At 55.9% G+C, this 24,426-nt stretch overlaps 1 protein-coding gene across 1 annotated transcript; it reads left to right on the forward strand.

Annotated features, from left to right (window-relative positions):
* The first annotated feature begins 468 nt into the window (after positions 1-468).
* Positions 469-21,565, forward strand: CYGB (cytoglobin). The gene is made up of 6 exons (XM_023938544.2): positions 469-502; positions 1,178-1,415; positions 1,597-1,866; positions 2,032-5,342; positions 16,052-16,283; positions 16,963-21,565. Exons 4-6 carry the CDS (start codon positions 5,200-5,202, stop codon positions 17,125-17,127), a joined length of 540 nt encoding a protein of 179 aa, XP_023794312.1. The 5' UTR covers positions 469-502; positions 1,178-1,415; positions 1,597-1,866; positions 2,032-5,199; the 3' UTR covers positions 17,128-21,565.
* Positions 21,566-24,426: the final 2,861 nt, after the last annotated feature.

Raw genomic sequence — 24,426 nt, forward strand, 5'->3', positions numbered from 1 at the left:
GGATAATGTGATCAGAATAAGAATCAGGGCTTGTCTTTGAACCAGAGCGAAGTCCCTGACGGTGTTTACTTCACGTCCTGGCACCAAATGTGAGATGATATGAATATATTAGCTTACTGGCTTTCCTAAGCAACCTCTGCCATGCTCAGACCAGCTTCAGGAAGGAAAAGAGCAGCAAAGAGAATCAGTTTGGAAGTGTCGACTTGTTTTCCAATAACCTTGTCACCCTTGCTTACCACTGAAGGGTCTGGCTGTGCTCCAGGGGGGAAGAGCTGGGTCCTGGGGGTGAAGGGGAAGGTGGTGACACCAGAGACTGCTCAGGATCTGGGGAAGTTTACCAGCTGCCTAATGCCTTGCTCGTGAAGCCCTGTGGTGCTAGATCTCTCATCTGCTTCCTGGGTGTCTCTTGCTTCATCTCCCTCTGTTGCATCACAGGGTTTCAGTTTCTTTAAATCCCAGTGTGGAACTGGGAGTTTTTGCAACATTCCCAGTCCAGGAACAGGTTGGTCTGGGTTAGAAGTGTTCTCCAGGGTTATCTTGGCAGCATCTCACCCTGCCCTACCCTGCCCTGCCCTGTCCTGACAGAGAGCTCTAGCACCAGCCCCACCTCCCAAGGCTCCTTTCTTCCTATTCCCCTGGATTTCCTAATCCTTGGGGATTTTTAGATTGTGTGGGTTGGTAGGGATTTTTTGGAGAGGAAGCCAAAAGCTGTCATCAGGTTTAAGGTCATGGGGAGGTTGTGTTGACCCCATCAGACCCAGTGCCTCTACCCTGCCTGCTGCTGCCAAGGGTCTTCATCCCCTACTCCCTTCCCAGACATCACCTCGGTGCTGCTGCTGTCCCAGTCCCCAGCATCCCACACCTTCCTGCTCCCACACATGGGGGTGGTGAGCTGAGACTGGAGTGGCCACAGGGTTTGGGGTCCCCTCTGGGATCTGGGGGCTTGGGGCAGGGTGCCACTCCCAGAGCAGGGGAGCCCTGTTCCCACCTAAGAAGGAACTGGTCGTTTAAGCCCATTCCCCGCAGCTCTGGCAGCACCACCTGCAGTCTGGATTCCATCAGCAGAGGAATGTCTGCTCCCAGCTTCACCCCTCACCACAGCCCACGTATCACAGAGCTGCCCAGGGCTGGAGGGGACAGCAGCTCTCATCATTGTCACTTCCCTGTCTCTTCCCAGCCAAGCTGAAGACAAATGGAAATGGGGAAGCCCCAGTTTCTCGGTACTTCAGCTCTTTCCAAGGAAATCCGTGACCAAGCCTTCCAGCAATGTGGAAGTGGATAAACTGGGATCAGCCCCGCCTTGGGATGGAGATTCAGGCAGCAATCCAACCCCAGCTGGATCTGGGGGGGGGTCCTGCTGCCTGCAGCCCCTTCTGTCCTCCAGCCTGATCCTGCAGAGATGGCTCAGGACACAGGTACTGCCAGCACAGAGCGGGAGCATCAGGATTGCACACGGGTCTCCTGGGATCAGAGGAGCTGGGGGAAGGAAACCTGCAATAAGCACAGAGCATTTATACAGGCTTTAGGCTAAATCCTTCCCTCCCTGGGTAGCAGCACTGCAAAGCCATTTCCTCAAGTCTTGTTATTCCTTTTCAGGCTGGGACTTTGCAGTTGACAGCAGGGCTGGATTAGGAAAGGGAGAGAGAGGCCTGGCCTGCTGAGAGCATTTCTGGGTGAGCTGGGCTGGAAACCAGAGGCTTTGTTTCACTGAAGGTCAGGGTGACAATCCAATATCTGCAGGTCAGATCCTGCAGCAGCCCAGAGTGGTTCTGGGAGGAGAATGAAGGAGGAACACCCAACCTGGCATGCACCACACTGGTGCCTTCAGCCTTATTCCACCCAGAAGACTGCTCCTGTTCTGGCCAGGTTGGTGTCTTGAGGGTCTGGAGAAAGGATCCTCGCTGCATCCCTGGAATCCCACCAGCACCGAGGCCTTGGGGCAGCTCCTGCAGCTCCTTCCCAAAGCACTCCCTGATGGATCTCATGTGGTGTCTTCCTGGGATCACCCCAAGTAATGGTGTCTGTCACAAGGTCCCAGGGAGCTGACATTGCACAGGACACAAGAAGTGACCTGTTATTCTCCAGGAACCAGATAACAAGGCTGTCCCCCTGCACCAGGAAGGGTGGACTCAGACCCAAAGGTCTGGATTTGGGATGTCTGCCTTCGCCCCAGAGACAGTGAAGTCAAAGGTGGGGATCTGCCATCATCCACATCCCACACACCGCTGTGGAGATGAAGTCTTGGGGTTTTTTGCCTTCACCTCCCACTCAAGGATTAGGAGCCAAGTATATTTCTCATTGCACCCAGCACATAAGAGGAGGAGAGGCAATGTGGGAGGGCACGGGAGGAGTGGGAGAAGCCGTCGGCAGGTGGGTACGGACCCCTCAGGAGCACAGCATGCCACAAGCAGAGGCTTGGAGGGCCTGGAAACCCATCCTCACCTGCTGTAGCCAGGATGGAAGATGGCCTGAACAAGCATTTGATCTCCTCCTGCTGTGCAGAAGCTCTGGGAGAAGCAGGCTCAGGTTCAGCAGGGACATGGCACCACTGTGTCATCCCATCACGGGGACAGGTCCACAGGAAGGAGATGGAAAGCAGGAGGGCTGTGATGCTCAGCTGGTGAGGGGAGATGGATCAGGGTGTTGAATCAGGATCTGAGAGAGATGGATTGATTTCTTCAGTATGGATTATGCAGGCTGACCCCATCTCAGCCTCTGCACTGGCCACGGGGACCAAGTTCTCTGTCCCCCTCCTTGAGTGCCATGGTCCTGAACTGCCCTGAGCAGCAGGCACCGAGCTGAGCTCCCCTCTGGGCCAGCAGGCAGCAATGGTGTCAACACAGCATCTTTCTCCTTCTGGAACAAGTCTCCTCCTAACCCCAAGCCCTTGAGAGCAACAGTCATGGGAAACCATGGAAACGGGTGGCAGGCACGTGACAGCGTGTGCCTGCACTCCTGCCCTTGATTTATGTTCCACGTCTGGGACCAGACGCAGAAATGCAGGGCTGTTGGGATCATTTGGGATTTTGAGGCAGTGTAGAATCACCACTGCTTTACTCCCTGTCTCCTTTTGTGGAGCAGGATGGGAATGGGGCTGGGCTCCTGCCAGGGCCAGACGTGATGAGCCCAGAGAGGGAGGCAGAAACCTGGAAAAGGCTGGGGGATTTCTCACTTACTTTTCTAATGTTTTCTAATATTTTAATATTTCTAAATGGAGACTTTTGAGCCCTGATATTGTGACTTCTGGTGCCAGGGAGTGAGGAAAAGCACTTGCTGCACACAGGAACCACGTGCCAGTCTGTGAGCCTGGGGTTGACTAAGCCACCAGATACAAAAGCTCAAAGACTTCTTTTCTGTAAACACACAGCAAGTGATAACTAATGCTCGACCCAGACTACCCTCCCCAGGGTTCACATTGGTCAGTATTTGATTTTTCCCCCTTTTGACAGCACTTGCCCTGCATTGCAATTTTGCTCTGGGTTTAAGCTGGGTCTCTCTGGGTTTAAGCTAAGTCTAAAGCACCTCTTCCCCTGCACCTGAAGGGAAGGTGATAAGCTTGGCTGTGCCATCCCATGTCCAGGGGGGTTTCTCTGCTGCCTGGTGACCACCTGGGGACCTTGTAGTTAATGTTTGAGCTGGGGCTGTTCATCCCAGGGGCTAATGGGCACGAGGCAAATCCAAACTTGGTGAGAAGCTGATGATTCAGCAGCTGCTGGTGGTGGTATCGAACAATTCCTGACCTCTGGCCACATCAGGCTGGCCACAGTGCTCTGCTGTGGGGGCTCAGCAGCTCGCAGCTGAGCTTTGCTGTCGATCCAAGGAGCTCTGGGACGTGTGGGGCTCCCGGTCTGTCCCAGCACAGGTTCCCTGGGCTCCCACAGAGGGGGATCTGCGGGCAGCACGTTCTCCACCAGCTCTCATCAGCTCTGCAAGAGCAAATCTGCTGACACCACCAGTCTGGCGGCTGCTAATGGGGAGGTGGCCAAGGCTGGTTCGGAGGAGAAATACAGCAAAAAAAGCCTCGACAGCTCTGCAGTAACAAAGCTCCAGCCCCTCAAGGGGCTCAGCCACCCCGCAGCCCGTCTGTCGGTCTGTCCGTCCGTCTGCCCTGTCCTGGGGGGCGGCGGGGCGCTCCCTGCTCCGCTGCTCCCTCCCGGGGGGACCCGCGGTTATTTCAAATCCCCGCAGGATTTTCCTGCTCTGTGTGCTAATGGTCTGGGTTTAACACGCCGGATTGTCAGGGAGCTGGGAATGGCATTTGGGTAAAAAGCAGCCCCGAAAGCACACCCACGGAGGCGGCGGGGAGCCTGGAGTGGAGGTGTTCCCTGCCAAGGCGCTGCCAGCAGCGATGCAATCCACAATAATACCTTCATTTCACAAGTGCCTTAACTCCGGCTCCTGCCACAAGAACGGAGAGCAAATTCTCAGCATTAAAAAAGTCCCTTTGGGACAGACCGCGATCTCTTTTGTGGGGCAGAGAGATTCTCGCAGCTCTCCTCTCCACCCAACTCTTGGCAGCCCAAGAGTTGGAGGTGAGGGGTTTGTCCTTCCGAACCTCCTGCAAAATCAGGGAGTGCAAAGAGCACAGCCGGGATAAAACCGAACTTTAACTCAGCACTCTGGATTCTGAATTTCCTCTGAGCTGTTTACAAAGGGCTGCAGAAAAAAAAACTTCCAGCACTACCTCCCCCCGCCAGCCCCGTCCTGATGTTGCCCAGAACATCTCTCTCATCCCTCCCTTTCAGGGAGAGAAAAAAAAAAAAAAAAAAAGAAAAAAAAAAAAAAGAAAGGAGGGAGGGAGGAGTGGGAGAGAGGAGGAGAGAGGGAGAAAGTGAGCTCACGTTCACACATTGGTGAAGAGGCTGGTCTTGCAATGCCTTTGAATATTTTACTTTTAGGCAGTTCCTCATCAGTCAGGCACACACATCCGAGGCGAGCTGAAGCTAACTACAGCCATGGACAGCACTAGGAGATCTCAAATCTAATCGCACGCATCATTCCTCCAGGATATTTTTTAAATTCCATATCTAAACACGCTGACAGGCAGCTGCACTCACACTCTCTCACACACACATCCACATCCACACGTCGCAGAGCCGCCGAGCAAACACCTTGTCTCCTCTCGCAGGATATACCCGCTCACACACATCTCTCTTTATCTCCTCCTGGCTTCCTGGAGGATCCTGCCGGCTGTTTTTCATGGAGAAAGTCCAGGGAGAAATGGAGATTGAGAGATGGGAAAGAAGTGAAGAGATTTCAGACGCAGAAAAAAAGGTTATTCAAGAGATATGGAGCAGAGTATACGCAAACTGCGAGGACGTTGGGGTCTCCATACTCATCAGGTATTTAAAAAACAAACCAAAAAAAAGGAAGCAGCAAATCCAACTGAATCTCTTTATAGCTGAGAAAGAGGCAGAACAATATATAGAACTGAGTGGAGATGAATGACAGCGAGTGGGGAGCTGGCTGGGTGTATTTGCTGCCTGGGAGCAGGGAGGGATTCACAGCGCTCCTCGGATTCCCACACCTTTGAGCCGGGTGGCAGAGCAGGGGGAGCGGGGGGAGCCTGGCCGGGCACTTTGGGGGAAGCTGTTTCCATGCTGTTTTCACCTTAAGCTGCGGCCGGGGCTGGGGGCGGCGGAGGCGGGGGCAGCTCAGCCCCGGCTGCCTTGGGGGCCTGGGGTTTGTGCCCCCCCAGGGCAGCGTGAGGATGGCACGGGTCCGCAGCAGGCTGGCGGGTGAAATAATGCGAGTTGGGAGCCAAGATAAAACCCAAGCAGGTGTGTCTCCGAGGGCACCATCTGTCCCTCCGGCGGCAGCGTCGGCGGGAAGGAGAGCGCTGAAGTTGGCGGTGGAAGGGGGCTGTGGGGGGCACAGCAGGGCGAGGGGGGCAGCGGGGGACAGCAGCCCCGGGAGGGGGGTGCGGAGCATCTCCCGATGGCAGTGGGGCACAGACAGCAGCTCAGAGCTCTGCACATGCAGCCAGAGCAGGGGAGATGCTCTGGAGGTGGGGAGCAGAGGCAGGTGGGGGTTCTTGTGTTGTCTGGGAGTACAGCCGTGTCCAGGTACACCGGGAAGGCGCCAAGTGGAAATGGCACGGGGTGCCAGTGGCACCGGGAGTTTGGGCTATCGGTGGGGTATGGCACCAACAGGCCGTTTCCCCTGTTTGGGAGGGGATGGGAGGATGGGCAGGGCAAGGAGAGGGGCAGGTGAGGTGCCTGCAAGGACCTATGGGCAATCAGCAAAGATCCTGTCCAGAGAATCACACCGCTCATCCCTGGGGTCAGTAATGCTGGGGTGTCCCCGGTCAGACCCCCACCTGCACCAAACCAGGCACCCCAGTTTGGAGACCTGAGACTGGGTTGTGTCCTTCCCATCTTCTGCAGCAGGGGACTGTGGGTGTGCAGGGAACCCCTTGGACGGATGTGCTGTTTACTAATAATCATCTGAAAGTTTTCCAGCTGACTGAGCTAAAGCCCAGAGCCCTCGGGGTCTGCAGGGAGCAGAGCCTCCCTGGACATCACAAGCAGAGCCAGTTCCCTCCAGGCTCGCTGCCAGCACTGCAATGGGATTTTCTTACCAAGACCCCTCTGCAGATTCCAAAATGACATTGGAGCCCCCTCTCCACCTCCTTCACAAACATTTCCTTCTCTCAGAGCCAGCTGATGGCTGAGCCCATTCTCATGGCCCCCACTCCGTGTAGGCAGTCAGGGCAGTCAGGAGGTGCGACAGCTCCACGGCTGGGGACACCAAACCTACCTAGGCTGGGGTTGAAGCAGAAGGAGCAGATACCTGGGGGCTGCATGATTCCCCTCAGCCCCATCCCATGAAGTTCAGCTTGGGGCTTGGCCACCAGCCATGCACGGCCAGCCCCTTGCCCAGCACCTGGGTCATGCCATGGCCCATCTGCCAGCACTTCCAGGTGCCCACTGCCCACAGACACAGGGAGGGTGGCTGTGTGCCCTGGCACCGAGGGACTCGTGGCAATGCCACGAATGGGGATTCACCCAGGGCAACTCGTTGCTTTTAGAGTCCCCATGGTGCTTGGAGCAAGGTTGGGCATGAGGCACAGAGGTGTGACAGTGGGGACCGGGCAGCTGAGCTCTGATCCCGACTCAAACTTTCCCAGCAGAAGTTTTTGGTCCAGTTTGGTTTTTATTTTAAATCCAAGCAGAGTTGTGCACTGTGGTGAAGGTTTTGTCCTGCTGTGACAGCAGGGCAGGACAGAACTAGGATGAACCCTGGCTCTTTGGGAGCCCTTACATCCTTAGTCATGGCACATGCCCTGGCACATCCCAGCTAAACCCACCTGAGCCAGAGCTTCCCTGGGATGCCTAAAGTGCAGTCTGGCCTTGTGCATGTCCCTGGGGACAGTGATGCAATTTGGGAGAGGTACCATCCCCTCCAGCAGCACCGGCTGGAGCAGCACATCCCCCCTCACCCGCATGGCACAGCTGTCCCCAGGTCACAAACCCTGTCCCCAAAGAGGTCTTTGCGCTGTTGCTCTGCCCCGCCGTGAGCTTTGAGCTGCACCTGAGCTCCCTGGGGAAGCAGGTGCGGGGGAAGCAGGGCAGCCCTGGCCGGGGCTGGCAGCTCGGGCACTGCTGCTCTCCCAGCAGCGCTGGCAGCTGGCAGCAGCCGCCGGGAGAAGTGGGTCATGCGTGAGCCCGGCCCGGAGGCAGACACTTCCCAAGACGTGATTCAGCAGCTCCAGAGGTCGGGGCTGCGGAGGGGGCAGTGGCTGGCCGCTGGTGGGGTCGGTGAGAGGTGACCCAGCACATTTTGGATGGGCACACACGACGTGCCGGGGGCTGGCAGCTGCCCCAGTCAGCCTCTGTTTCAACAGTGCCCGCCTGGTGCTCCTGCTCACCTTGCTAGGGAAACTGAGGCAGGAAGGGGTTTGCACCGGTGTGGCCAGGGAGAAGGAAGGGTGGCTGTGGACCTGCCTTTGCTGCAGCCCCCACGGGCAGAGCGCTGAGAGCAGGTAAATCTATCAGCACATCTTATGGTCGGGGTCACGACTTGGCTCCAGGGACTTGGTGGCAGAGGGTCTCTCCCTGCTTACCTGCTCCATCCTCTCTCCATCCCTTCAGAGCTGCTGAGGGCAGGGAATTCCATTTTCCCTTGTGGGAAGGCCGGGGGGGGTGTCGCAGCACTATCGAAATTAATCCGGGGCTGATCCTGTGCCCCAAGGGGGGAGGAAGGGAGGCAGAAATGCCCCCCAAAAGGCAGTGATGGGGGGTCTGCGGTGTTGCCATCCTGCAGGAGCCCAGTCCAGCTCCCTCTGCCTCTACCAGCACCCCAACCCTCCACCACCAGCCTTCCCATGCTTTCCAGGTGGGGAAACTGAGGCACGGAGTTGGGCATCATGCTCCCATTGCTCGTGGCTGCTGCTGGTGCTTGAACCCACAGCAAACCCCTGGAGTCCTGCCCTAGCACGATGGGTCCCTGATCTCACAGAGCTCTGGGACCCCTGGGGACACAAACAAGAATAATGGGGGCTACGGCTGAGCAGCCACCGGATCCTGGGAATCTGCGCTCTGTGGTTAAAACTATGTCGCTAATTGACAATTTCCTCGGTGGGGAGCCTCGCCCCGGAGGAAGCAGAGTCTCCTCGCCACGCTCATCTTCCTCCTCGGGAGCTCTGGGGCCTCTGCAGGCTCCATCTCACAGCTGCCTTAACCCTTGCTGGGGCTGGGGCTGGGGCTGGAGCTGGAGCTGGGGCTGGGGCTGGGGCTGGGGCTGGGGCTGGGGCTGGAGCTGGAGCTGGGGCTGGGGCTGGGGCTGGGGCTGGGGCTGGGGCTGGGGCTGGGGCTGGGGCTGGAGCTGGGGCTGGGGCTGGAGCAGGAGCTGGGGCTGGAGCAGGAGCTGGGGCTGGAGCTGGGGCTGGGGCTGGGGCTGGGGCTGGAGCTGGAGCTGGAGCAGGAGCTGGGGCTGGGGCTGGAGCTGGGGCTGGGGCTGGAGCAGGAGCAGGAGCTGGGGCTGGGGCTGGAGCAGGAGCTGGGGCTGGAGCAGGAGCTGGGGCTGGGGCTGGGGCTGGAGCAGGAGCAGGAGCTGGGGCTGGAGCTGGAGCTGGAGCTGGGGCTGGGGCTGGGGCTGGAGCAGGAGCAGGAGCTGGGGCTGGGGCTGGGGCTGGAGCAGGAGCAGGAGAAGGAGCTGGAGCTGGAGCAGGAGCTGGGGCTGGAGCAGGAGCAGGAGCAGGAGCTGGGGCTGGGGCTGGAGCCGGAGCCTGGAGCGGCTCAGTGGGGCTGTGGCTCCTTGGCTGAGTGGTTCCCTGGAAGGCCGGCTGGGAGCCCTGGGCTGAAGCTCTTCCGGAGCCTCCCCATGCCCCCAGGCTCCTTGCTGCGCCTCAGTTTCCCCGTTGTTGTTTAGAGAGCAGTCCTTTTTGAACCCTCACTCACCACAGAGAGCAGGGCAGCCTTCAGAACCTGCATTAGCCCTGGCTGTGCAGTGCAGGAGCCTTCCAGCATGTGGCCATCCCTCCCAGGGTCCCCCTTTTCCCTTCCAATGGTTTATTGGCAATACTCTGAGACAGAGCTGGGGGATGCAAACACCTGGGAGTGGCTCAGAGCACCCAGGGGTGAACATCAGAGGGGGTTTGGGACCCTCTCTGCTTTGCAGACCCCAACTAAGCCCAGCACCCAGGGCTAAAACCGCAGCCTGTCCCAGCGCTCGCTCCCACACCCACACACACGTACCGAGGCACAGATGTGGGACCACAAAACTTTATCGATCCCATCTGGGGACAAAACCCAGGGATAGTTTCTATTCGATCCCAGGAGAATCTGGACCAAATGTTAATGCCATGCCAAGTGCAGGGAGCACAACCTGGCTCAGCCACCACGGGCTGTGCCACCTCCACAGGGCTTCTCCACCACTGCTCCCTCCGTCTGCACTTCAGAGCCATCAGCATTCCGAATTTCCACCTTCTCCATCACTCCTGATGTGCTTTTTCCCCCTCAAGAAGTGTAGGAGGGGAAGCAAAAGGTTTGCCAATGCAGGATCAGGCGCCTGGATTTCAAGGCTGCTTAGTCTGAGCAAACACACCTGGATTCAGACAGTTTGCAAAGAGATTTAAAATATGAAAGCACTCCTTGGATGCCAGACGTTATTGTGAGTTCTAGGTTAAAATAGCAAAAAATCTGAGTAATGAGTCTGGCAATGCAGAAAACCATTTTTTTTCCAGCTGAATCAAAAAAGTATGGTTTGAATCTACCCAAAAATAGCATTTAAAGAAGGGATTTTGCAGCTACCCCCAAAGCCAACATGTGTTTTGCGGAGGCGTCCATAGGGAAAGGCTCCGTTCCTGGCTGATGAAGGACACATTTCAGGGCAAAGTGGCTCAGAGAGATGCAATATCTTTCTTTGAAAAGAGCCCACTGAAAAGACCAGCAGCAGAGTCCCTGTCCCATGTTCACGAATAGTTGTGGTCGAGCTGAGATGTTTTCTCTGGGGACAAGGAGAGCCAGAGGGCAGCGGGGCCCTGCTCTGCTGGCACAGGCAAGCATCAGGGACATTTCCCAACCTTACAACCATGAGCAGTGAGGGGGTGAGTGAGTGTTTAATAAGCTCAGTCTCAGAGCAGCCCCTTCTCCTACCACTGTCTCTGGTCACAGCTCCCAGGACGCCCTTCTGGCTTCCTCATGGCCAAGGCAGCTGTGTGGGGATGCCTGTGGCACATCCCACACCAGCCACGGGCTCGGGGCTGCCAGCAGCTCTTGGGATGTCCAGAGAAAAGCCTTTCCCATGTTCCCTGTGCTGCCCTTGCATCACCTGCAAGGCACTGAAGTAGAAAAACCCCACTCAACACGCCGAGAGCTGCGAGGACACCCGTGACCAGGGCAAGCAAAGGCTCAGAGGGTGGGACACCCGTGACCAGGGCAAGCAAAGGCTCAGAGGGTGGGACACCCATGACCAGGACAAGCAAAGGCTCAGAGGGTGGGACACCCGTGACCAGGACAAGCAAAGGCTCAGAGGGTGGGACACCCGTGACCAGGACAAGCAAAGGCTCAGAGGGTGGGACACCCGTGACCAGGACAAGCAAAGGCTCAGAGGGTGAGTGGTTTCCCAGGCCAGTTTCCCTGGCTGTGGCTGAGGATGGGTCGGTGGCAGCCGTGACAATCCCTGCTCCAGAGCAGGCGGCGAGGGAAGGCCGAGGCTCGGCTCTGCCAGCCGGCCCCATTAATGAGGCTGCTGCTGTGGAGCGGGGCCGTGCCCGCCTGCCGAGCTTCAGGGCTCATTATGGGCAGGGAAACACCAGGACAGCCCTGGCCAGGCTGGCACTGAGGGTGCCTGGGGAATGCAGGGTGCTGGCCCGCTGGCCATCCTGCCCGAGCACAGGCACGGCTGAGCCGGGGCTGCTGGAAATCGCCAAGGGAGCGTTGGAGGGCAGAGGTGGTGGTGGTGGACACCAACAACACACAAGTTCACAGTGTTAGTGGAACATGGACTACGTCCTTGTGGATGTGTGTCACTCGCCTCTTTACCCAGCCAGGGGTCTCCTTCCAGCTCCAAGGGAGGTGGGTCTCCAGAGACACGTGGGAAAGCTGCTTTGGTGCTGTTAATTCACTTCTCCCGTGAAAGGTGTCCTTACCCCTACCCTAAAGGTTCATCCGTGCAGCCAAGAGGCTTTTGGCTGAATCCACATTTGTGGTACAGAAAAACAACAGCAATGAAGACTTGAAGGTATGAGTTGTGCACGCAGAAGTGAGCAGGACATGCCCTTGGGAGTTTCCAGCTCACATCCAAACGAATTTGGTGGAATCTTTGCTGCTGAGTCCACTCCCAGACTCACTGGGGTGTCCTGGTCCCTCTGCCTTGGGGCATTACAGCCTCTGAGCACGGTTCAGTGCTGTGCAGGATTGGGAGCCTGAAGCTTGGATTGAACCTGTTGAGCAGGTTCAGTGTTGTGCTGGATTCTGCCCCCAAGGCTTTGCAGTGGGATGTGGGTTTCACCTGGAGGAAGGCCAGCTACACACTCCCCTCAGCTGCAGAAGAAGCTGAATTTAGCATTAGTGTGTGGATGGGGGGCTTGGCCCTTTTCCCTCCAGCCCTCCCATGACAGAGCTGGAGATGTTACCCACCACCATCTCCACCTGTCCAGGAGCTTTCAGAGAGAGGACATGGAAGCAGGCAAGCACAACCCCTTTTTTATTTGTTAGATTTGCCTTTTTCTGTCTTCCTGAGCTGTGGCATGGACACCTGTGAGACCTCCCTCACCCTGGGTTGGGTAAACAGCCAGGCAGCAGCCAGCAGCATTTCCCCAGCCTGAAAAGGGGATGATGGGCTACAGGTGGCTGGGAGGAGCAGGGGGAACGTGCAGGCGAAGCAGTGAGACAGCCCTTGGCATAATAAATAGCATCACACACCACCTGCCTACCCATTATCAGCTGCTTTGTAGGCACCCGAGCAGAGAGGAGTTGGAAGGAGAGGTTTGAAAAGGGGACACAGAGGCTCCAGGCTGCCTTAGAGTTTCTCCCACGTAGAGGGACGAGGTGAGAGAAAACATGAAAGCATTGGTAGGTTGAGTCACCAACCCTGGAGGGAGATAAGAGATGTGCACATGTGGCACTTGGGGACATGTTTTACTGGTGGGCTTGGCAGTGCTGGGTTAAGAGATGGACTTGGTGGTCTTAAAGGCCTCTTCCAACCTAAATGATTCTGTGGAAATCTAGAAAAAAAGCAGTCTCTGCTGGCTGGGGGTTCAGCTGAAGCCTCCCAGCAGATCTGAGGGCTCACAAGCATTTTCACCTCACAGTTTGCAAAGAGAGTAAGTGAAGTATCAAGAGTTTAGGTGCTTGGTGGAACCACACAGCATCCAGGTATTCTCTTTCCAGCTGGGGATGCAAGGAGGTGGCTGGGTCTGGAGGTTTCCTCCATGCAGGATTTGCTCTGCATGCTCTGGGGAGATGGAGGAGACACCACTCCTCCCTAACAGAAAACAGGTTTCCAGTAACTGCAGTGGGTTTGCACCTTAATTATTTCCTTTGGCTCTGCTACTGGGAATGGTTGTGTCCTTAAAGTTGTTATAAGGGCAAAAGAGAGAGGAAAAGCAATCCTGACATCCTGTCCACTGGGTCCAGATGTAGCTGGCAGAGTACAAATTAGCGGGTGGAGAATGGAATCACTTAAAAAGAAATTTAATGAGATCGGTATGCAGGCATCTGGTTCCTATCAATCATCATTTTGTGTGATATGAAATGGTAAATATCATCTTTTAATGACTCTGATGGAGAAAAAAAGCCCAAATCACACGCACACACATAATGATCAAAAAAACTTACAGAACCCAAGAGGTTTCAACTCTCAAATTTTCTGGAGATGGAAAAACCCCAACCAACACCTCTTGTAACTCACTGTTGTTGGAATTATTTTATTTTTTCTCCTTTCCTCTGGTTATATTTAACCTTTGTGTTAAATTAATCTTCTCTGTTTATTAACAACTACCACTGAGTGAATCTCCTTCCTCTTTCTTTGTGGTTTGACAGCTCAAATATTTGCTCCAGGCAGAAGTTCTCGCTGCAGGCGCCTGCTGCTCTCCAAAGAGAGGTGGCTGCAGGTCTCTGGCCATCCATGGGCTTGCTTGAAGCAAAGATGTTTTAGGGCTCCTCTGTTTCAGTTCCCCACCAAAGAAATCCAGCAGATACAGGATTGAACATGAGCTGAGGGTTTGCTGGTTTTACATCCCCAGCACCGCAGATCCCCTGGGAAAGCTGCTAGGCTCAGCTCCTGTAGGGCCATCACCTGAGGCTCTGCAAAGCAGGGAAAGATGGAAACCCAGTATTTGGATCCTTCATTTGTCTGGTTTCATGCAGGTTGGGGTATTTTCAGGGTTTAACCAGTCTTTGCTCCTGGCATATCTGGCCAAGAGCGGGGAGAGGTGAAGGTGATGGTCCCAGGGTCTCCTCTTGGCCCTTCTCTTGTTGGGGACTCACTGTAAATCCTGATGATGCAGAGATCAGTCCCCCCTTGCTATTCCCTTCCTGGTTCAGACCAGGAATTTTTCTCAACTCATTTCCCATGCCTTCAGAACATCCTGCTCTTCAGCTGAGATAAAATACAGCTTTTCAGGGAGCTTCCTGTGGTTTGGGGTTCAGAGGCTGAGGCATGCAGGGACCAGCTGGCAGCCTCCATCCCCTGTCTGGGGCAGCAGGTCCCACTTCCAGTGACCCCCCTTGCTCCCAGTGCCTGGGGGGAGCGTGTTAAGGGGAAAGATCCACTAGCAGGGATGGTAAAACCCTGAGCTCTGACCCCAGCAGGATGATCCCTGTTGGAGCTGGAGGGCTTTGCTGGGTGGCTGGAGCTGCAACAGCTTGAATAGAGGTGGAGAGTGATGGATGAGGGCAGAGGGATGATGAGTCCAGCTGGAAAAAATGGTTCCATTAAATCAGAGTGGAACACTTGCCCTTCTGTGGGGAAATGCCCAGGGCAGAAGCCTTAAATCCTGGGAATGATGTTATCCGTGCAGCCGTGGCCAGCTCCATCCCCCAGCACCTCTCTGACAGCTCTGGGCTGAAGGACTGAGCATCTCTGTGGCAGCAGGAGCTGGAGACAGCCAGGCCTGGGAGTGATTTCTCCCAACAGGGACCAGATGTGTCAGGAGGAGCTGTGCTGGGGGTAGGAGGCTGCACAACAACAAGAGGAGTTTTGTCATGGGTCCCCTCTGGGTTTTAAAAGCAACACCTTGTCTCCCCCTTCCACCTTCCTTCCTCCCCCACCCTTTCTGCTGCACACTCTTCACACCTCCAAAACCTATTTTGGGCCATCTGATGAATCCCAGATGCCTTGGGGAAGCAACAGAAGCGATGGTGCACTCCAGGCGCTGCTTCACGCCGCTTCCTTGGCAATGCCCCCAAGCTTTCACAAGCCAAGGGAGCGGGGGAAGGAAGGGAGGGGGGAAAAAGGAGGATAACAAATTGGTAAAGGAGCCTGGTACTCAATATTGTGATTATTCATGGAGTGGTGAGTGGAGAAGATCCCACCTGGTTCTGGAGAGAAGCAGTGATGGTTGGAGAGAGAGGTGGGATGGGTTCAGGTTCCTGTGGTTTGGGATGGGGGTTAGGGAGGGGAGCAGGCAGCCTGCCTGAAGCCAGGAGTGATGGGGGACAGCCTGAGAGCACTCTGCTGCCTCCTGAGCATCCTTCAGCAGTCCATAGCCAGGGAGAGCCCCGTAGGAGGGAGGGAGCTGTGTGAAAGCGGGGAACAAACACTGACGTGGTTCTCTCCTGCATAAATTAGGTGGAAGGGGGTGGTTAATGTGACTCAAGTGGCAGCCCCAGCTGCAATCCTGGCATGGGTGGTGTTGGCACTGGTGGCTCCAGCCCTGCTCTCTGTTACCTTGAGCCCTTCAACTCCCTGCCCTCTCCAGCCCTCCACCTCCCTGGGGAGCTCAGCACATCAGCTGTGACCACAACTTCATTTCTTTCAGCTGCATTTCATTGGGGTTGATTTAATCCTGCAGAAAAGAGGGTCCCCAAACCACACACACACACAGAGGGGCTGGTGAGTTTTGGGAGTATCCTTGTGCTGGGAAAAATGTCACAAATGAGCAGTGACATCAGCTCAGGCCTTAGGTCCCGCTGGAGACTCAGGTGGGGCAGCTCAGGCAAGGGGAGACTGTCCTGGGTGGCAATACAGAAATAAAGCCCATGGGAGCAAAGAGAGGCTGGGTGGGATAAAGAGAGGTTTTCCTGCTCATCTCCAGCTCTCTGAGGCAGGATGTGATGTTTTGATATATGTGGGCACGTATCCAGCATCTGGCACGCCTGGGTGGCATCTCTGGGCATCAAGAGCTCAGTCTTGCTTCTGCTTTGGGAATGAATATCCAGCTGTGATGACCTTGTAGCAGATGGGGTTTGGGGAAAAGGCATCAACCTGCTGGTTTTCAGACAGCTGAATGCTGCAGCTCCTGGGGAATTGGATAGGAAAATCAGCCCTGGCTGTGTGAGATGCAGGGGGTGGCTTCCAGCATCTCCATCCCCTGTGCTTTGCTTTAACCCTTCAGCCTGCTCTCCCCCTCCTGATGGCATTTCCTGTCTGTTCCTTCTGGAAGGTTTTTTGTGAACTTCCCCTCGGCCAAGCAGTACTTCAGCCAGTTCAAGCACATGGAGGACCCTCTGGAGATGGAGAGGAGCTTGCAGCTGCGCAAGCACGCTCGGAGGGTGATGGGGGCCATCAACACCGTGGTGGAGAACCTCAACGACTCTGAGAAAGTCTCCTCTGTCCTGGCCCTGGTGGGCAAGGCCCACGCCCTCAAGCACAAAGTGGAGCCCATCTACTTTAAGGTAAAGGATAGGAGCAAAATAACCTTTGGGCTGCTTTAGGAAGAGGGCAGGGGAGCAGGAGCTGGTGCTGCCTGTCCTCGGCTGGAGAGGCTGGGCTGGATGTGGGGGCTGCTCTCCACAGAGCTGGAGTGTCCCACTGTGACAGTGTCCTGTGGAGACCACCATCCCCACAGCCAGCCAGTGCCAGAGCCCCCAGCACCTCCCCCTGCCCAGGAAAACACCCCTGGCTCCATGTTGTGCCCGTGTTGCCCTTCTTTTGGAAATTAAGCACGATAGCAGGGACTCAATTAGCTGGGTAATTAACTGGTTAGAGTAATAACACCAAGATTGCGGGTTTGATCCACATGTCGCCATCCACTTAAGAATTGGACTTGATGATCCTTATGGGTCCCTTCCAACTTGGAATATTCTGATTCTGCAAATAATTTGTGGTGCCCAGACTGGGGAGATGCTTCAGCCTGCCAGCAGCTCCCTCCCCATGCCTGGGTCTCTGCCCTGCTGCCTGGGCAGGCTGGTTACCTGTCCTGTCTGCTCCCAGGGGTGCCAACTGACCTCCAGGACATCTGTGTCCTACAGACAGCAACAGGGTTCAAGTGTTCCTGTAGGAAAGAGCTGAATTTGCTGTGAGCAGCTCCCTGGAGCGTTGCTAACCCCTTGCTTGCTGTCTGCCTCCCCTCAGAAGCTGACTGGAGTCATGCTGGAGGTCATTGCTGAGGAATACCCCAACGACTTCACCCCCGAGGCACACGGAGCCTGGACCAAGATGAAGACCCTGATCTACACCCACGTGACAGCAGCCTACAAGGAGGTGGGCTGGGCTCAGTACCCCACTGCCACCCTGTGAGCGCCCAGGGGGCCACCAGAGGGGCAGGGAGGGCTTTGCTCACCCCAGGACTTCACTCTGGTCTCTTCTCAAGATCTTTGCTCGGTTTGGGGAGCCCTGTAGGGCCAGTTCTGTCAGCTGCCAAGTCACAATTTGATCTCCACGGGGTTTAAAAAACAAACTTAATAAGCCAAAAAAACCACAGAAGCATGAAGGGTGTGGGTGGGTCGGGGTGAAGCAGTTGAAGGGGATGCAGAGGGCGAGGGGAGAGCATTGGTTGTTGGCTCCATCTTCCTGTTCTGGCCTGTCCATCACCACCTCCCAAATCCTGCACCTCACTTGCACCATCTCAAAGTCCCTTGTACAAGTGCTGCCCCATTCACTGACCAACAACACAACCCTCATTTTCCATGTGAAGCCCCTGGGCAAGCCTGGCTTTTGGGGGCACACATGGAGACCTGCGACTGGCACCGAGAATGCTTTGCTTTGCACTTTCTGTATCACCTGGCAGGGCTGGCAGCCAGAGCCACTCCGGGTGCCCTGTGCTCCAGGTGGGCAGCAGCCCTTCCCTCTCCTGTCACCCACAGTCCCTGCCCTTGGCTGGCTGCTGCAAACCCTCCTGGGCTGGGGGAGACTGGGAGGGAGGGGGATGCCTTTGGGCTGCCTCCCCTCGTGGTTCGGAGCACGGCGTGTAGGTGGGGTCCCTGTGCCACACGTGGGGAGCTGGTGAGCCCACCCACTGCCCTTCAGCTCCTTGAGGATGGGCTTGGGTGGCACACCATGTGCCACTGCCCTGGCAGCTGGTGTGTGTAGATTTGTCCCCCTCTCAGTGAAAAGGGGGGCTCAGGCTGTGACCAGGAGGAGAAAAGATGGCATGGACCTATCAGGAGGGATTTCTGGTTATGAGGAAAGGTCCCTTCTCTGTTAAAATTGGTAAATACCTTGTACAGAGCATATTCCTGCCCTCGTGGTGAGACTGGGCTCCTCCAAACAAAGTGCCTGGTAGAAATCAGCTCACGCAGGAGCTGTGTCCCTCTGGGGACAGCCGTGCTCCTGCCTGTGCCTGACAAAGGCTTCTCCCACACCCCCCAAAACGTGGCTGCACGGCTTGGAGCACTCATCCCGCCTCCAACACCAACTCCTCCTGAGCCTCCGGGTGAGTCTACCTGATTTGTGCCTCAGTTTCCCCTGCAGTTCTGAAAACGGGAGGAGGAGCAGCCCCTCCTGCCCACATGTGGTTGGATTTAAAAGATTTCTGGGAACTGAATGGCAAAGGATTGAGGATGAAATGTCAGATGTGCTGGGAAGCTTTGGAATCCTTGCCACCCAATATTTCCCTAAAGGCCTCTGCTATTTTTAGAGCTCTAGCAAGCAGTAAGGGCAATGTTATCTGCTGAAGAGGGAGGAGGGTTCCCTTCTGAGATTTCCTCTGGCCTCGCTCCACCGCTGTCCTGGAGAGCTGGCAGCTTCCTGAGGGAGACCAGCTCCTCTCCTGGATGCCAGCTGGACAGGCAGCAAGCCCACAGTTCCAGCTGGGATCCCTACAGCCACCTTGGGGACATCCCTCCACTGTGGGGACACTGCTGCAGGGGGCAGCGGTCACTCCTCCAGGCTGACCTCCCTCCCCCAGAGCAAACACACAGAAGCTCCTGCTTTGCTCACCTGTGCTTTTCATCATCCCCAGGGACAGGTTTATTCTGTCTCAAAATAGCCCCAGGACTCCAGTAATGTCACTACAGCCACTCTGGCCTTGCAGCTCTTTCCTTTCTGCATCCCACATTACCACTGATGGAGAGGAGCAGTGGAGCCTGGAGCAATGGCACGTCCTGGGCATCCAGGGACAGCTGGGTGGCACTGACAGCTCGGGCACCGCTGTCCTTGGCCTGGCAGCGTGCAGCATCCAGGGGGCTGTGGGGAGGGGACAGGCAGTGGGTGCTGAGCCATGCTGCTTTGCTCATGGGGTTGCTGTCAGAGTCAGCACCCCCAAAATTCAGCCCAGCAGCCTGCACGGGTGAGGGTGCCACCAGCTCACACTGGAGTGCCACAGCAGCTGCTCCTCCCCGAGTGTCAGTGGAGGCATCCCTCAAACAGCCGCTGCTGCCTGGGGCAGGGATGGATGGGAAAAACCTGTTCAGCCATTGACTTCCCTCCAGGGCAGGACTGGAGGGAGATGGCTTCGATCAAGACTGTTAGATGCTGTTTGTGTGTGTGCACATCACGGGACTCTCACGAGCACAGCTTTGCTGACTCCTGCCAAGGCCGTGAGGCCAGCAGCACGTATTTCTGATGAGTTCATGCACTCCCTGTGCTCTGCAGATGCTGGGCCAGGGATGTTTCCGTACAGGGACGTTTCATCTTTCGACAAAATTTGCACATTAGCCTTTGAGGTTAATAATCTCCAGGTGGAAATTTTATTTTTGCAGCGCAAACCCTTCCCCTCCCTTCCCACAATCAAAACTGGGTGCCCAGTCCACAGAGAAGCCACTTTGGAGTGTCTGGAAATTCCCCATGTTCATACCCAACCTACCCGTGTGCCTTGGCTTTTGGGGAGCAGCATCAGGGAGGTTCCCCCCACCTCCCCATTAAACAGTGCTTTGGTTTCTCCTTTCTTTTTCTACATCCCTAGGAAAAGCTGGCCCGTGGCCTCTGCGCCCACACGTGTGCTGGGCTTGGGGTTTTTTCCAGGCACTTTTTCCTAAAGCAGATCCAGATGTGTGCAGCTGCTGTCCCTCGAGGAGCACCCCCCACCCCCTTCAGCCAAATTGCAGGCCACTCCAATAGATGCAAACAAAAACATGTTTATTTTTATCAGCCTTGTAGGAAGTAACATGAAGCAGGAGGGCGGCCAGGGCAAAGCTCGGGAGGGGAGGAGATGGAGATAAAATGAACACCCCCTCTTTGCCGCCCGCAGTAGAGGAGGCATTGCTTAAATCCAGGAACATTCTCCTCTGGGGAGAGATGAAGATCTACTGAATAAGGAAAAAGTACCATTCCAGAGTGACAGGGCTGATAAATGCCATGTGGAAGAGCAGAAAGGCTGTGCGTGGCTCTCTGGCACACACACATCCATGCACAGCCATTCCCTGTCACTGCCAGCCCACTGCTCACCCCCGATCCCACCACAGCTGACTGGGGGCCCCTTATCCCTGCTTTGTTCAGGTCTCGCTCTCTGGGGCTTGACCTTTCACTTCCTGGCACACTTAGGCTGAGCTAAGGGCACTTTGGGCTGAGCTTTGCTCTCCTTGGTGCTGGCAGGTAAGGACCAGCTTACAAAGTCTTTCCCCCAAGCTCACAGGTGAGAAGCTGAGGCTCAGGGCATCCTTGCCAGCGCATGTTGGGGTCGGCTGGTCTCTCTCTACCCTGTGGAGGACCCCTGTGCCTCCCAGCCCACCCCTGGCACTATCATCAGGGCTGGGAGCTGTGACCGGGTGGGAAAGCCTTTGTGCCCCTGCCAGAGGTAGAGAAATGCTGAGTGAGGGGGGGATTCGGTGTCCCTGGGGCAGGGTCCCCCTTGAGCACCTTGTCCTGGCTCTCTTTGGCAGCACCCACTCATATCAACCAACTCTCACCCCCTGCCCTGCAGCTCAGTGTTTGGTCAGAGGGAGGTGGGCACTGGAGGGAATGGGAGGCACTGGGTTGGGGCACAGATCCCACCCACCATGTCTCCCCCTCCCAAGGCAAACATTCACAGCAGGCTTAGCTCTGCAGGCACCCAGCTAGAGACACCCCCCAACACCACCAGAACCTTTATGGGCCTTGTGCCACCAACCTCATCTTCTCTTGGGGGGTGACAAATCCCCAAGGCAGCCGAGCCCTGAGCTCTCCCAGGGGAGTCCTCTCGCGTCTCTGCCGCTTTGTCCCACCAAAGAGGTCGCAGCGTCCCCCCACTCTCTGAGGGGATGCTCAGCGACTTCAGGGGGGACCAGACATCACCTGGCTGGACTCTGGTGCCAGAGCTCAGCCTTCCCTGCCCCTTGCCATAGGGAAGCTGCCCTGGCGTGGGGATGCTGGAGCGAGGGCTGCTGGGGGCCAGCACCATGGATGCCAGGCAGAGGGATAAAAGCGAAACCCACGCGCTGACCTTGGACCAGCTTAGGGAAAGGGAGGGACAAAACCACCTGCCTGGCTCCCACCTCTTTGCCAGGCTGCAGCACTAATTATTTTCCATAGCTGAAGTCGTCTCTAATTGTTAGTACGTCTGAAGCAGCCCCAGCGTGACCCACAGACGTGAGCGTGCGCGGTCTGATGTAACTCCGTGTCTTTCCCGTTCCTGCTGCGGATCCTGTTCATGTTCGTGTTCCTCGGCGCTTCCGTGCTGGTTTTATACCTGCGTTCCGTGTATATGGGTGTAACTTGTTCTTTCTTTTTGTAGGTTTTTAGTATGTTTGTAACCGGACAAAATGGTGTTATTAAACTGAAACTTGTATCTTCAGTGGATAAATCAATCAAACCCTCTCCAGCTCCGCTTGGTTTCTTTCTGATGGGGTGGCTGGAAGGTGAGGGGGTGTTGGGGGGCTGCCCCATGGCTCTGTGGGTCTGGGGGGTCCTGCTCATTCTCAGGGAGCTTTTTTGGCTGGAAAGCAGCAGCAAAGGGAGTGGATGTGCCCACCAAGGGTGGTAGAGGCATCTTAGCAGCGCACTCAGGTGGGGAGGGAAGGGTTTGTCCCTCCTCCAGGCTCTTCGCTTGGCTTCCAGGTACATTGTGCAAACCACTGGAGGGTCCCTGGATCAGGAGCTATTCCTCTGCCTTTGGCAGCCTAGACAACCCAAAATGCTTCCTGATGGCCACAACATGCAGCAACCACAACCACCGAGGGCTGTGAGCCCATTCCCAGCCTGCAAAAATAACAAACAGCTCCCTGAGCAGCAGCAGCAGCCCCATTTTCCATGTCCCAGTCCCTGGTGGCTCATCCTGTGCCTCTTGCTGAGGCTGGATCACGTTGCAGGGGGATGGGTCCCAGAAGGGTTGGGTCACTCTGTGGTTTCTCCCCATGGCTCTTTCCAGCTCCCTCATTTGTGAAACAGGCCCTCTCAAGTTCAGTTGACACCGGCCAACCTTTCCAAAGTTGTTTGCAGGGGATGGATGGACAAACAGACAGATTCATGCTATTGTCCCATAAGCTCCATTGCTGTGGGGTACAGGGCTTGGAAAACAAGTTCAAGCAACCCTGTTTATTGTTACTCTTTACCCCGAGTACAGAACATTCTTTCAGGGATGGGAAAACCCATCCCACCAGAGTGGTAGAAAATACCAGCACCTGGCCACAAGGTATTTTACGGGGAACAATCCCAGTTTCAGACTGAGGCTGGGGGGAAACAGTTCTGAGAGGGAGGAGGACAGAGATTGGTGTCTTGGAGGCTGCTCAGGGTCTTGGAGAGCCTTGTGCCAACTTCTCCTGTTGGGCTGAGGGCAACAATGCCATTCTACACCCCATTATGTTGGGAAAAAACAGCAATTAAGTGGTGTAGTTTTTCATGGGCAGGCACTTGAGCTACTCTGGAGTCCCCAAGCCACAATTACAAGGGTGGCCTTACAGAGGGAAGCTTTTTCTTTCCCTACAGCTTCACAAAACTGAGCCCAACCAGCCACGGAGAAGGGATCCAGAAGCCTCCTCATGTGGGGAGGGGAAAAACTGCCTGGTTCAATCTGTCTTCTCCTGCTGTGTCTTCTCTTGTGGGGTAAAAAACCACTTGGTGTTGTTAATGTGATTAATAAGCCATCCTCGGAGTCTCTGCCACATCCTGTACACGCTTCCAGGCGGAAGTGAACAGTCAGCAAAGCCTGCACACTGCTGTGCTCCAGATGGGAAACCATGAGCAAAAGGACTCAGCTCTGGGGTGGGGAGCCTGCAGTGGGGACCCGAAGGTCACAGACCTTTGCGTGCTGAGCTGAGAGTAGTCAGGACCAGCAGTGGCCAGAGGGTGCTAAAATGGGGCTGTTTTTTCAAACAGCTTGTTGAAAAGCAGCAGGGAATTTCAGCATTACCTTGCAGGGAGAAAATATGTACACAGCCCTTCACTTCGTACTAATATTTACCCCCAGATCCTGTCACGTCAGGGTGGCTGTGACGATCACGCCTTGACCCAGACCCTGTGGCCTCGCCAGTGCTCTGCAAGTGCTGGTGGAAAAGGAGACCGTGGGAGGCTGTGGCTCACACCACAGAGGAAAACTGGCCCAGGGGCTGGGACAATGGGCCCACACCCTCACTGCCCTGTGCTCGTGGAGTGCTAAACCCGCCTTGTTCCCAAGTGTCCCAGCCTGGGGATGCTGCTCTCCAGGAGCCACCCTTCACCCAAGGTGGAGATCCAGCTCTGAGAAAGCACCTTGGTGACCCCAGTGATGTTTTGTGGGCTGGGAGATGGAGAGGAGGAGGAATTTGATAGCTAAACCATGGCACAGGGTGTGTTTCTAGTCCACTTGCCATGCTCCAGCTCCAGGAAAGCCCCTCCAGCCACTCCACTGGCCACAGGGCCCAGTGCTCCTTCCTGGGGGAGTGATGGCTCCACCATCCTGTGCTGCTGTGGGATCAGAGGTGACACATCTGCACCGTGTGTCTATATCCTGCTGGCACCTGGTGACAGCTGAGGGGAGGGCTGGGAGGTCACTGTGAGGGACAGGCAGAAATACAGCTGCAGGGGGGAGATTAAGAAAGAGAATATGCAATAACTGCATATTTTAAAACCGCAGTTTTTAATAGGGTTATTGAATTTCCCCATGGAAACCCCATCCCATGGAAGCTGGCAGTGAGAAGTGCTCCCCTGGGTGTGGGGTAGCACAGGGTGAGAAACCTTGGGAGACAGAACTTGCAGATTCCCACCAGCTTGAAGGACACGTCCCTTCTTCCTCTCTGTTATCTGCACCAGGATAAGAGCCAGGAGCTCCAGGCTTCACTGGATGAACCCCACCACCGTCACCCTCACCAGGGTGGGGGTTTTGGTGGCTCCTTGTTTGGAGCAAAGCCCCCAGGGAGAAGAAAAAAGGCAGGAAAATACCCTCGCAGCCCAGTGGGGCTGACACTGAGCAGGAGCCAGCCCTTCCTTCCCGCCCGGCTCCTCTTCAGCTGCGCCGGCTGATATGGTTTATCTGAGCAGCGCTGAATGTAAACGCTGTCAGCGCCGGCCGGGATTAATTCCCGGCAGTTTGGCAGCCGAGATGAAATAACAGCGCTGCGGGGGGGGAGAAAGGGGGGAAGTGCACATCTCAGACTGAAAAATCCTCCCGGTTAATTTACAGCCGGGTTTCTCTTCTCCCAGGCACTCTTGAAAGAGAGCCGGGGGCAGACGGAGGATGGGGAGAGGTCCAGCAGCAGGAGGAGGGCT

This window comes from Cyanistes caeruleus, chromosome 19, assembly GCF_971803275.1.
Source record: "Cyanistes caeruleus chromosome 19, bCyaCae1.hap1.1, whole genome shotgun sequence".
NCBI classification, from domain to species: Eukaryota; Metazoa; Chordata; class Aves; order Passeriformes; family Paridae; genus Cyanistes; species Cyanistes caeruleus.

What these genes read in the sequence shown, in the direction of transcription:
- CYGB (XM_023938544.2), top strand. Translation starts at nt 5,200, where the DNA reads ATGGAGAAAGTCCAGGGAGAAATGGAGATTGAGAGATGGGAAAGAAGT. An exon ending in GGGGTCTCCATACTCATCAG is followed by an intron (nt 5,343 to 16,051) that starts GTATTTAAAAAA and finishes TCCTTCTGGAAG; the next exon opens with GTTTTTTGTGAACTTCCCCT. An exon ending in TGGAGCCCATCTACTTTAAG is followed by an intron (nt 16,284 to 16,962) that starts GTAAAGGATAGG and finishes GCCTCCCCTCAG; the next exon opens with AAGCTGACTGGAGTCATGCT.